Source organism: Harmonia axyridis, chromosome 6 (genome assembly GCF_914767665.1).
Source record: "Harmonia axyridis chromosome 6, icHarAxyr1.1, whole genome shotgun sequence".
In the NCBI taxonomy this organism is placed as follows: domain Eukaryota; kingdom Metazoa; phylum Arthropoda; class Insecta; order Coleoptera; family Coccinellidae; genus Harmonia; species Harmonia axyridis.
The window spans coordinates 10,553,959-10,569,200 of record NC_059506.1 but is presented as its reverse complement, the minus strand read 5'-3'; the positions used below and the strand labels follow the sequence as shown (position 1 = coordinate 10,569,200).

The following is a 15,242-nucleotide window of genomic DNA, read 5'->3' as shown; positions in this document are numbered from 1 at the left end:
TACACAAAAGATAGAGGTGCCTTATAGCATTTGTTGACATCGCTATAACATTTTTGTTTACAAACACTTATAATGTACTGCGTTGCCATTCTGAGGAATAAGTAATCTTTTCTCCGTTCTGTGGCATAGATGTTTTGCGAATATTTTGAGGATTTGGCAACACGGTTCTGTTGTTGTTATTGCACGTGTCAACTAGAGGTGCGTTAAGGGTTAAGTGTTCATTTTAATTTCACGTTTGTAATCGGCGTTATTTCATACAAGTTTGTGAATTTTAAGTTACATATTGTTAATTTTAATCATGGTAAATACTCGAAAAACATGTATAGTGTTGAAGTTTGAACTTGAAGGAAATATCTTAGGAAAAACACGCTTATCAAAACGTAACGTTTTAATAATTAACTGTCAATCTGACATTCATTCACCTACTTAGTATATTTAATATATCAGACAAATTAGGAAAAATGTAAACGTGAATCATTGATTTCATGTTTAAAACATCGGAAATGAAAACCTAACCTATCATAGGTAAGTTCACGTTTTGAGTCCATAGGCGTAGAATATATCTCGTCTATGGCGTAGTATTTGTGAGATATCGAAAACTTAATTCAATGCTAACATTTGTAGGTTTCCTTCAAATAGAGAATTTAGCAAAATATGGTGCCACGTATTAATATTGCAAATGAACAATTTGCCGAAATATGCATATGTTTGTTCCAAACATTTCAGCACCGAAAACTTAATAAGAGGCAGTAAGAGAACCATAGACTACGCCACTGAAATGTTTACCGCCCCTCTAGTTGTCAATTTTGCAGGTTTGTTGTTGTCCTATCTCACTTTATCATCATGCTGTGCAATTGATTACAACACAACGCTATTTACTTCTAAGGGCACCTCTATCTTTTCTTTCCTCTGAGGTATAATATCAGTTTTTCGACCACATCGAATATTGAAGTCACTATTGAGGAATCCAAAAGATGAAATTCCTCTAGAAAACCAGGGCGTCTATGCTATTCCGTGCGCTGATTGTCCCAAATCATATATAGGACAGACGAATAGAAGAATTTCATCAAGAATAGATGAACACAAAAACTGCATTAAAAAAGAGATTACAACTTCATCCCTTTTCCAACATACGAAAAGCACAGGTCATTCCATCGATTTTGAAAATGCTAAACAACTTGCAAATATAGAAATATATAATAAACGCCTAGGGAAGCAATAGAGATTGAAAAACGGGAGAATATGAATAAGAGAGATGATTCTTTGACACTGTCTGCATGCTGGAAAAATTCAAAAATAACATTGATGATTGAATGAAGTAATGAACAGAGTGAAGACAAACCAACGTCTAACGTAAATAAGAACACGGCGCATCACAGAGAAGGAAGGGATAACTCCAATGAAGATGTGAAAACCGAACCGCGATACAATCTGCGGCGCAGGAAGGAACTGTTATGGATCGTATAGGCAAGCTGCGTTTACTTTTTTGGTGATTTGATTTAAATTTTAATTGATTCGATCCAATAACTGAAAATTTGATACTATATTTTTAATTTTTTATATCGACTCTTACTCAGGTGGGTTCAATTCAAATTCAATTTCATTTAAAATTTTAATTAATATTCAAAAAAATTAACTATTCGAAATTCCTATTTAATAACTAAATTCTTGTTAATCTAATCTAATATTTACTTATCTAAAACTTCATCGACTTCATCCTTGTTCTATGATATCGTCCTCTATGCTTCTAACCTCAAATTGTAACCTTAATCTTCATAAATTTGTTTTGGTTTGGAATTATTTTCGACATATAATACTGTAGGGATGGGAATACCGGTTACTCACCAGTCGCGTTACATTCGCGACCGCTCCAGAAAAATACCGCTCCAAAATACCGCGATTTTGTAACTGTGGTTACAGGCAACAAAACCGTAGGCGATTGCTACTAAGTTGAGTACCAGCGACGGGGGAACGAAGGAAACGAGACCGTTGGGATACTTTGACTATTTGTGGACTGTCCTGTTGAATGATAATTCATTGTTCATTGAGTTTCTACGTTATTCTAGAAGAACGTATGCAAGCATAACAAAATCATAAAACCATAAAAAATTTTTGGTGGCTCAGAATAACAACAAAGGTTAGAATCTTCGAAGGGCACCTCATTAAAAACAGATGGTGTAAACTCCAGTGGAAATATACCATGTTCGGGTAATCTAGGTATTACGTGAAAGAAATTATATCTATGTGTATTGCTGAAGACGTGGTATTCAACGTAAAACCTTAATGAGGTATCCACATTTACCAAACCTCGTTCAAATATCCCAAACCGTTTCGATGTTATAATTCGAAGTCCGGTGCCGGTACGCCGTAACTATAGTTACTTTGGAACCGGTTACTTTACGTTTGTGGAACGCACGACTACGTTACTCAAAAATACCGCTCCAAAATCGCGATATTGAAATACCGTCCCATCCCTATAATACTGCTTCACACTCTTTCTTGAAACCAGGGAACTTTCTTCTTGAAATTGATTAATCGTTTTTTTTAACTTCCTTACACAATGGTTATTTTTCAGGTACGTATTGGGATTATTTCTGTTATATTTCAGCTTACGTAAATAACTTTGTTTATAAATTTTTAATTTCTTCAGATATGTTATATTGATTCAAGTGATGTGCTCTCTGCAATGGATTTTCACTGAATCAATGGCTGCTGTTCGGCTGGGCTATTTATAGTTTTTCAATTTTTTCTTGAAATCAGCATTGTCTTGGATGTCAAAAAAATTTTAAAATATGATGCTTTCGCAATTTTCTCTTTTGAGGTAAGTTTTCCTTCTACAATCTTGATCTAGTTAATTTCTTCATTTTTTTCCCCATCTTTTGATACCACATATGTTGCATTCGGTCGATTCTAAATTTTCAAATATTCTACATACAATTTGGAAATTTTTTTAATATTCACTTTCTTTGGCCTAATATTCAAAGATTTCTATCTATAGCTCCTAAAATCTATTACATATTTTTAAATTATACTATAATCTAATGAATTATATACATTTTTGTATGTTTGAGACATAAATTACTTTGGAGTCCCTGATTTTTCATTCGATATCCTATCCTTATCCATTATTTACAATTTTATTAGGAATTTTGGCTAATATAACATTTTTGAGATTACATCTAGATGTAATTCACTAGATCACAAGCTATTTCATGAAAATTAACATAGGAAATATAAAATAAATGATTATTTATTATCATTATGAATGAAAATTGAATTTGAAATATAAAGGATATCGGGTGTGTAGTCAAATTTGAACAATTTTATCTCTTTATTGCTTCAGCCAAGCTTTCATATAATAACTTGTCCTTCTTCAGGGCTACTGAAAATTACATAAAGTTGTAAAAAAACACTCAGAAATTAACACAGCATAACTTACATCAATGTGAGTCTTAAAAGTTAAAATTATTACAATGTTCATATATAATATGTAATTTTGCAGGAATAACTATATTTCACTTAATCTTAACAACAGAATCAAACTAGTCAAATATTAAAAGACATATGAACGAATAATGTCAAAGGTTAAAAACATAGAAAAAACACAAAGACAAGAGACACAGAGAGGAACGACAACAGAGGACGAGTGACGTCACACAATGAGGAATGATAAGGCGTTTTATGCATTACAGATGATTCCCTCACTATAAAACGCCTTATCATTCACACAATGAGGAATGATAAGGCGTTTTATGCATTACAGATGATTCCCTCACTATAAAACGCCTTATCATTCCTCATTGTGTGACGTCACTCGTCCTCTGTTGTCGTTCCTCTCTGTGTCTCTTGTCTTTGTGTTTTTTCTATGTTTTTAACCTTTGACATTATTCGTTCATATGTCTTTTAATATTTGACTAGTTTGATTCTGTTGTTAAGATTAAGTGAAATATAGTTATTCCTGCCAAATTACATATTATATATGAACATTGTAATAATTTTAACTTTTAAGACTCACATTGATGTAAGTTATGCTGTGTTAATTTCTGAGTGTTTTTTTACAACTTTATGTAATTTTCAGTAGCCCTGGAGAAGGACAAGTTATTGTCCGAAAGCTTGGCTGAAGCAATAAAGAGATAAAATTGTTCAAATTTGACTACACACCCGATATCCTTTATATTTCAAATTATAAATTGTTAGTCGAGATTTACAAGTAGAAAATTGAATATTCAGTCTTTTGACTATTTTAACATTATTTACATGATATATAAAAGGTTCCTGATACTTAAATTAAATATCTTTTGATGATTTAATCAAATTGAACTCGAATTTCATTAACATTATCCTTTTGTTTCAGATCCTGAGATGTTTTGAATGAATAATGATATAGAAATTTAGAAATATTGGAATTATGCTAATTTTGTAATGTGCAAGTGAATGGAATAAATAAATAAAGTTACTCTTCTTTCTTTACTGTTATTGGAGCATATTAATTTAAAATTTATTATCTATTTGATGAATTTGCTGTGGTTTGCGAAAGATATAATCTGGTAATGTATTCTTATTGATTTTATAAGTTGATAATACCATTCCATAACAGTACCTTCTAATTAGTATCAAATATATTCTTGATAAAGACACATGTTATTGTAGTCGAAACGTTGAAATGAACACGCCATCAAAAATGTCATTTATTTCTACACGGAATATTCCGAAAATATATTCAACATATATATATATATATATATATATATATATATATATATATATATATATATATATATTATACTTCACATCCAATTGACAAAGAAAGATTAATCCAACTGATAGAGTATTTGAGACTAATTTACTTGAAAATTTGCGTTAATTGATGAATTTTAACTTATTAAGGAGACAACCTCAAATTCTTAACCCTGAGGAAGGAACCAATCAGTTCCGAAAGCTTGGTATGAATAAAGAGTAAAACCGAAATCCTTCTTATCAGTAGAATTCCCTTAATAGATGCACGATATATATATATATATATATATATATATATATACAAAATGTGATAATTTCCTAAAGTAATTAACACCCCTTAAACCATTGTTTATTATATATATATATATATATATATATATATATATATATATATATATATATATATATATATATATATGACCAAAAAGAGAGTTATCCTTGATGCCTTGGCGTCCGGATAACTCTACGAAACCCACTAATAAGTGTGAATTAAATATATATATATATATATATATATATATATATATATATATTTTTACAATTCACACTTCATCGCAGTTTCCGTGATACCCGGGCGCACGTGCCAAGAGTACCTCCGTGAGCTGATGGGGGTATATGATTTTCCGCACTATGCTGACGGTTCCCAGGATGACTGCCTTCTGCATCCACGTGATGGTGTTCTGCGGCAGGTCCAGTTCATGTAAATGTTGGGTGGTCTTTCGATGTACAAGGCCATTTACGCTTATTATTAGTGGCATTATTGTCACTGATTTGAGCCTTCATATATATATATATATATATATATATATATATATATATATATATATATATATATATATATATATATATAATATATAATAATATATATATATAAAAAAAAAAAAAAAAAATAAAATGGTTTATTCTGTAAGCTACAGGGTATAAACATATAGTCACAGAGGCGTGAGCCTGTACGTGACTTCTAAATAAACAAAATATAATGCAGTAGCCAGTATTCAAATAAATTCACAAATCAAGATCAAATTCTTTTAACATATTTCAATAAAAATATAAAAATCAACAAAAACTCAATAGCACAGTAATGATCATAGATAAGTGCCCATTCTATACATACAATTATATACATATATTATATCATAAACTCAGGGGCGCACTCATTCGGTCATGTCCACTATCAGCTACTCGGTCATCAAATAACACTGCATCAAAAAGCTCATTCTCTATTTCAAGTTACATCAATATACTTATATGGAGGAAGGTTGAATCCAGTAAGTAATTTATTCATTTCTCTTCTAGCAAAAATCTGTGAAAAATGGTGAGCGTTATTGGGGATTTATTATTGAATTAAAATATCTTCTGCCCTTGCCAATTACCCAATTTTTCAATCTTTTTCTCTTCTTAATGAGTGTTGTGATGTTCTTCAATTCTTTTGGAACAGCGGCATATATTCTTGGGGCCAGATAGGCAAAGCATCTTTGGCCTATACGTTTTCCTGCTCTTGGAGTAAGGTATTGATTCGTCTTGTTCCGTGTTTCATATTCACACTTAGTTAGTTGGAGTTGAATCTTCTTTTCACTTATGCCATTTAAAATCTGCTGTACAAATAATTGGTGGGGATTCATGACCCTGGAAACAGTAAACAATACATCTGATGGATACAGAAGAGGCTTTCCGTAGATAATTCGTAGCAACCATTTCTGGATCACCTCAACCCTCCTCATATGACAACTATACGCTCCACCCCAACCTATTATCCCATATGCCATTTGGGATTGACATAAAGCTGAGTATACCATCATCAAGCTTTTTGTATCCAAGTACTTCCTGAGATATCTAAACTTGGTAAGTCAACATCTCAGTTTGATCACCAAGATACCTATATGCTTGTCCCATTTTAGATGTCGATCAATTGTAACTCCTAGATATTTTATATATTCAGTTTCGGGAATTGATGTTTCGTTGTCAACGTCCAAATTGCCCATATGTGGAAGTCCTGATTGATAAGCAACAAATGGTAAATATTTTGTTTTCTGCAAATTTATTGTTAATTTATTCTCTCTGAACCATTGCTTTATAATTGAAAGATCTCCCTCTGCTTCTTTTTTCAGTTTTTTCCAAGTACTATCTTCGTACATTATGACAGTGTCATCTGCGAAACTGATAATTTCTCCTTTTCTTTTCATTAGTAATAAGCTGTTCATGTATATAATGAACAAAATTGGTCCCAATACTGTCCCCTGTGGAACCCCATATTCAACAGCTTTCCCTTTACTCGTATGTTCATCTATCTTCACAAATTGGGTCCTATCTGATAAATAGCTTTCCATTAATTTGAGTGCTTTGCCCCGAAAGCCATTGAGGTAAAGTTTTCGCAATAGTTTTTTGTGCGATACGGTGTCGAAGGCCTTTGCAAGGTCGATAAATACGCACAGTCCTACCTTGTTTCCATCCAACCATTGGTAAATTTTCTCCACTACATTTTTTATTGCATCCTGTGTAGATTTGCCCTTCCTGAAGCCGTATTGATTATCAGATAAAATTTTATTCTTCTCCAAAAAATTAACAATACGCACCTTTAATAATTTTTCCACTATTTTAGACAAATTAGATGTTAAGCAGATTGGTCTATAATTTGATAAAGAGGTTTTATCTCCCGACTTGAACAATGGCTTGATCACACCCACCTTGAAAATGTTCGGAAATTCAGCCGTCTCAAAACACAGATTTGCAAGCAACATTATTGGTTCTATTATTTCATCTTGAATATTTTTTATAAGTTCATTTCTGATACCGTCATTTCCCGGAGCTCCACCATTTTTTAATTCCCTTATCATTCCTCTCACTTCATCTTCAGAAGTTGGAAACAGAAAAAGTGTATTATCACAACAACGTTCTCCCTCCTCTTTTTCTGGAACTTCATCTATGTTTTCCGCCAGTCGTTTTCCTATTTCACTGAAAAAATTCCCGAATTCCTCCACCATTTCTTTTTTTGATGTTAGTAACTGTCCATCAGAACTTATAACCGAATTTATTTCTGTTTTAGGCCTAGTTCTTCCGCAGAGTTCATCGACATACAACCAGAGAGATCTTGTCTTTGAAGTGTTCTCTGTTACAAAGCTATTCATATGATCTTTTTTTGCAGTTTTAATTAACTTTTGTAATACATTTCGATATTTTATATATATATATATATATATATATATATATATATATATATATATATATATATATATATATATATATATATATATATATATATATATAAAAATGAGTGGTTTGGGTATCAAGGTAATTTGAAGAGATCAACAATCTATCGTCAATTCATCTATATTTCGAACCAATATGAGGTTTTTCTTTAGGATGCTAAAATCACATAAAATACAAAATTACTGTCAATTTTAGGTTGACATTCATAGACAAGGGAACACAGAGAAAACAACAATGCACGAAATGACATGTTCATCTAAGTGGTTGACTTTATGTCATTTCGTGCATTGTTGTTTTCTCTGTGTTCCCTTGTCTATGAATGTTGACCTAAAATTGACAGTTTCATCACGGTAACGTTTCTGTTTTTTTTTCCCTAATATCTAAGAGATTTTTATGACTAAGAGATCTTTTATAGCTGCCCTTGTCAACTCAAACAATAATATCTTGTCAGATGTAAGCATGATTTGTTATTTTTACAACTTTCCAACTCTAATTTTGTATTTTATGTGATTTTAGCATCCTAAAGAAGAACCGCATATTGGTTCGAAATACAGATGAATAGCCGATAGATTGTTGATCTTTTCAGGGGATAATATAATGATTTTTGTCATTAAATTTAATTTTTAGACAACTAAATAACAATTCAACAAAGTTAGAATTCATAAAATTTCCGTGATACTTTCTTAAACATACTGGTGTTATTTGGCTGATGAAAAATTTCATAAATTTCAGTTAAAAAAGAAATTGTATCACCGAAGACATTTTCATCAAGAAGCTACGATCAGAATTATTGTAATAGAATACATACTATTGAATATTCATTCACTTATTCAACTCACCCAATGTACTTATGCTTAAAGTTAATTGTTCATTACTGATCTGAACAACACTCCCTTGAATGCTCAAGCGTCTATCCTCTAAATTGTCATACACTTTACTTTTCAGTTTAGAGCTGATCAAGTGTTTCTGCATATTAGAACCAGTCAATTCATGTATATTATTCAGGGTAAGTATAGGTTCACTGTCAATATCAACATCAACCTTGTAGTGTTTCAAAGTTGCTATGAAGTCTTTAGTTTCTTGCGCCAATTTGGTGAAACTCAAGGCTATTTCATCGAAATAAATACCTTCTGTTAAGCAGACCTGAAGTCTTTCTTTTAACAGTGGAGGACACACCGACATCTGAGATTGTCTAGCCCAATCAGATATTACCATGCTGGCGACCATCCTCTGCATGGCAGATTTAGAGTTCAAATGAGATAATAAAATTTTTTCATATGAGTTCACTGGTTTTTCAATACCATTACCATAATCTAATCAGTTGTTGGGATACTTTGACTATTTGTGGACTGTCCTGTTGAATGATAATTCATTGTTCATTGAGTTTCTACGTTATTCTAGAAGAACGTATGCAAGCATAACAAAATCATAAAACCATAAAAAATTTTTGGTGGCTCAGAATAACAACAAAGGTTAGAATCTTCGAAGGGCACCTCATTAAAAACAGATGGTGTAAACTCCAGTGGAAATATACCATGTTCGGGTAATCTAGGTATTACGTGAAAGAAATTATATCTATGTGTATTGCTGAAGACGTGGTATTCAACGTAAAACCTTAATGAGGTATCCACATTTACCAAACCTCGTTCAAATATCCCAAACCGTTTCGATGTTATAATTCGAAGTCCGGTGCCGGTACGCCGTAACTATAGTTACTTTGGAACCGGTTACTTTACGTTTGTGGAACGCACGACTACGTTACTCAAAAATACCGCTCCAAAATCGCGATATTGAAATACCGTCCCATCCCTATAATACTGCTTCACACTCTTTCTTGAAACCAGGGAACTTTCTTCTTGAAATTGATTAATCGTTTTTTTTAACTTCCTTACACAATGGTTATTTTTCAGGTACGTATTGGGATTATTTCTGTTATATTTCAGCTTACGTAAATAACTTTGTTTATAAATTTTTAATTTCTTCAGATATGTTATATTGATTCAAGTGATGTGCTCTCTGCAATGGATTTTCACTGAATCAATGGCTGCTGTTCGGCTGGGCTATTTATAGTTTTTCAATTTTTTCTTGAAATCAGCATTGTCTTGGATGTCAAAAAAATTTTAAAATATGATGCTTTCGCAATTTTCTCTTTTGAGGTAAGTTTTCCTTCTACAATCTTGATCTAGTTAATTTCTTCATTTTTTTCCCCATCTTTTGATACCACATATGTTGCATTCGGTCGATTCTAAATTTTCAAATATTCTACATACAATTTGGAAATTTTTTTAATATTCACTTTCTTTGGCCTAATATTCAAAGATTTCTATCTATAGCTCCTAAAATCTATTACATATTTTTAAATTATACTATAATCTAATGAATTATATACATTTTTGTATGTTTGAGACATAAATTACTTTGGAGTCCCTGATTTTTCATTCGATATCCTATCCTTATCCATTATTTACAATTTTATTAGGAATTTTGGCTAATATAACATTTTTGAGATTACATCTAGATGTAATTCACTAGATCACAAGCTATTTCATGAAAATTAACATAGGAAATATAAAATAAATGATTATTTATTATCATTATGAATGAAAATTGAATTTGAAATATAAAGGATATCGGGTGTGTAGTCAAATTTGAACAATTTTATCTCTTTATTGCTTCAGCCAAGCTTTCATATAATAACTTGTCCTTCTTCAGGGCTACTGAAAATTACATAAAGTTGTAAAAAAACACTCAGAAATTAACACAGCATAACTTACATCAATGTGAGTCTTAAAAGTTAAAATTATTACAATGTTCATATATAATATGTAATTTTGCAGGAATAACTATATTTCACTTAATCTTAACAACAGAATCAAACTAGTCAAATATTAAAAGACATATGAACGAATAATGTCAAAGGTTAAAAACATAGAAAAAACACAAAGACAAGAGACACAGAGAGGAACGACAACAGAGGACGAGTGACGTCACACAATGAGGAATGATAAGGCGTTTTATGCATTACAGATGATTCCCTCACTATAAAACGCCTTATCATTCACACAATGAGGAATGATAAGGCGTTTTATGCATTACAGATGATTCCCTCACTATAAAACGCCTTATCATTCCTCATTGTGTGACGTCACTCGTCCTCTGTTGTCGTTCCTCTCTGTGTCTCTTGTCTTTGTGTTTTTTCTATGTTTTTAACCTTTGACATTATTCGTTCATATGTCTTTTAATATTTGACTAGTTTGATTCTGTTGTTAAGATTAAGTGAAATATAGTTATTCCTGCCAAATTACATATTATATATGAACATTGTAATAATTTTAACTTTTAAGACTCACATTGATGTAAGTTATGCTGTGTTAATTTCTGAGTGTTTTTTTACAACTTTATGTAATTTTCAGTAGCCCTGGAGAAGGACAAGTTATTGTCCGAAAGCTTGGCTGAAGCAATAAAGAGATAAAATTGTTCAAATTTGACTACACACCCGATATCCTTTATATTTCAAATTATAAATTGTTAGTCGAGATTTACAAGTAGAAAATTGAATATTCAGTCTTTTGACTATTTTAACATTATTTACATGATATATAAAAGGTTCCTGATACTTAAATTAAATATCTTTTGATGATTTAATCAAATTGAACTCGAATTTCATTAACATTATCCTTTTGTTTCAGATCCTGAGATGTTTTGAATGAATAATGATATAGAAATTTAGAAATATTGGAATTATGCTAATTTTGTAATGTGCAAGTGAATGGAATAAATAAATAAAGTTACTCTTCTTTCTTTACTGTTATTGGAGCATATTAATTTAAAATTTATTATCTATTTGATGAATTTGCTGTGGTTTGCGAAAGATATAATCTGGTAATGTATTCTTATTGATTTTATAAGTTGATAATACCATTCCATAACAGTACCTTCTAATTAGTATCAAATATATTCTTGATAAAGACACATGTTATTGTAGTCGAAACGTTGAAATGAACACGCCATCAAAAATGTCATTTATTTCTACACGGAATATTCCGAAAATATATTCAACATATATATATATATATATATATATATATATATATATATATATATATATATATATATATTATACTTCACATCCAATTGACAAAGAAAGATTAATCCAACTGATAGAGTATTTGAGACTAATTTACTTGAAAATTTGCGTTAATTGATGAATTTTAACTTATTAAGGAGACAACCTCAAATTCTTAACCCTGAGGAAGGAACCAATCAGTTCCGAAAGCTTGGTATGAATAAAGAGTAAAACCGAAATCCTTCTTATCAGTAGAATTCCCTTAATAGATGCACGATATATATATATATATATATATATATATATATACAAAATGTGATAATTTCCTAAAGTAATTAACACCCCTTAAACCATTGTTTATTATATATATATATATATATATATATATATATATATATATATATATATATATATATATATATATGACCAAAAAGAGAGTTATCCTTGATGCCTTGGCGTCCGGATAACTCTACGAAACCCACTAATAAGTGTGAATTAAATATATATATATATATATATATATATATATATATATATATTTTTACAATTCACACTTCATCGCAGTTTCCGTGATACCCGGGCGCACGTGCCAAGAGTACCTCCGTGAGCTGATGGGGGTATATGATTTTCCGCACTATGCTGACGGTTCCCAGGATGACTGCCTTCTGCATCCACGTGATGGTGTTCTGCGGCAGGTCCAGTTCATGTAAATGTTGGGTGGTCTTTCGATGTACAAGGCCATTTACGCTTATTATTAGTGGCATTATTGTCACTGATTTGAGCCTTCATATATATATATATATATATATATATATATATATATATATATATATATATATATATATATATAATATATAATAATATATATATATAATAAAATAAAAAAAAAATAAAATGGTTTATTCTGTAAGCTACAGGGTATAAACATATAGTCACAGAGGCGTGAGCCTGTACGTGACTTCTAAATAAACAAAATATAATGCAGTAGCCAGTATTCAAATAAATTCACAAATCAAGATCAAATTCTTTTAACATATTTCAATAAAAATATAAAAATCAACAAAAACTCAATAGCACAGTAATGATCATAGATAAGTGCCCATTCTATACATACAATTATATACATATATTATATCATAAACTCAGGGGCGCACTCATTCGGTCATGTCCACTATCAGCTACTCGGTCATCAAATAACACTGCATCAAAAAGCTCATTCTCTATTTCAAGTTACATCAATATACTTATATGGAGGAAGGTTGAATCCAGTAAGTAATTTATTCATTTCTCTTCTAGCAAAAATCTGTGAAAAATGGTGAGCGTTATTGGGGATTTATTATTGAATTAAAATATCTTCTGCCCTTGCCAATTACCCAATTTTTCAATCTTTTTCTCTTCTTAATGAGTGTTGTGATGTTCTTCAATTCTTTTGGAACAGCGGCATATATTCTTGGGGCCAGATAGGCAAAGCATCTTTGGCCTATACGTTTTCCTGCTCTTGGAGTAAGGTATTGATTCGTCTTGTTCCGTGTTTCATATTCACACTTAGTTAGTTGGAGTTGAATCTTCTTTTCACTTATGCCATTTAAAATCTGCTGTACAAATAATTGGTGGGGATTCATGACCCTGGAAACAGTAAACAATACATCTGATGGATACAGAAGAGGCTTTCCGTAGATAATTCGTAGCAACCATTTCTGGATCACCTCAACCCTCCTCATATGACAACTATACGCTCCACCCCAACCTATTATCCCATATGCCATTTGGGATTGACATAAAGCTGAGTATACCATCATCAAGCTTTTTGTATCCAAGTACTTCCTGAGATATCTAAACTTGGTAAGTCAACATCTCAGTTTGATCACCAAGATACCTATATGCTTGTCCCATTTTAGATGTCGATCAATTGTAACTCCTAGATATTTTATATATTCAGTTTCGGGAATTGATGTTTCGTTGTCAACGTCCAAATTGCCCATATGTGGAAGTCCTGATTGATAAGCAACAAATGGTAAATATTTTGTTTTCTGCAAATTTATTGTTAATTTATTCTCTCTGAACCATTGCTTTATAATTGAAAGATCTCCCTCTGCTTCTTTTTTCAGTTTTTTCCAAGTACTATCTTCGTACATTATGACAGTGTCATCTGCGAAACTGATAATTTCTCCTTTTCTTTTCATTAGTAATAAGCTGTTCATGTATATAATGAACAAAATTGGTCCCAATACTGTCCCCTGTGGAACCCCATATTCAACAGCTTTCCCTTTACTCGTATGTTCATCTATCTTCACAAATTGGGTCCTATCTGATAAATAGCTTTCCATTAATTTGAGTGCTTTGCCCCGAAAGCCATTGAGGTAAAGTTTTCGCAATAGTTTTTTGTGCGATACGGTGTCGAAGGCCTTTGCAAGGTCGATAAATACGCACAGTCCTACCTTGTTTCCATCCAACCATTGGTAAATTTTCTCCACTACATTTTTTATTGCATCCTGTGTAGATTTGCCCTTCCTGAAGCCGTATTGATTATCAGATAAAATTTTATTCTTCTCCAAAAAATTAACAATACGCACCTTTAATAATTTTTCCACTATTTTAGACAAATTAGATGTTAAGCAGATTGGTCTATAATTTGATAAAGAGGTTTTATCTCCCGACTTGAACAATGGCTTGATCACACCCACCTTGAAAATGTTCGGAAATTCAGCCGTCTCAAAACACAGATTTGCAAGCAACATTATTGGTTCTATTATTTCATCTTGAATATTTTTTATAAGTTCATTTCTGATACCGTCATTTCCCGGAGCTCCACCATTTTTTAATTCCCTTATCATTCCTCTCACTTCATCTTCAGAAGTTGGAAACAGAAAAAGTGTATTATCACAACAACGTTCTCCCTCCTCTTTTTCTGGAACTTCATCTATGTTTTCCGCCAGTCGTTTTCCTATTTCACTGAAAAAATTCCCGAATTCCTCCACCATTTCTTTTTTTGATGTTAGTAACTGTCCATCAGAACTTATAACCGAATTTATTTCTGTTTTAGGCCTAGTTCTTCCGCAGAGTTCATCGACATACAACCAGAGAGATCTTGTCTTTGAAGTGTTCTCTGTTACAAAGCTATTCATATGATCTTTTTTTGCAGTTTTAATTAACTTTTGTAATACATTTCGATATTTTATATATATATATATATATATATATATATATATATATATATATATATATATATATA

The 15,242-nt window shown here is 31.4% G+C and overlaps 1 protein-coding gene across 2 annotated transcripts in view; it reads right to left on the bottom strand.

The window, feature by feature from the left end:
- The window catches only part of LOC123682842 (TATA-binding protein-associated factor 172), a 123,526-nt gene that overhangs the window by 53,130 nt on the left and 55,154 nt on the right, over positions 1-15,242 (bottom strand). The window contains exon 10 of one of the 2 annotated variants that reach the window (XM_045621642.1): positions 8,784-9,251. The exons of the other annotated variant lie outside the window; for it this stretch is intronic. Within the exon in view, the coding sequence (XP_045477598.1) occupies positions 8,784-9,251 (468 nt within the window). The remainder of the gene's footprint in view (positions 1-8,783; positions 9,252-15,242) is intronic. 2 annotated transcript variants of the gene reach the window in all.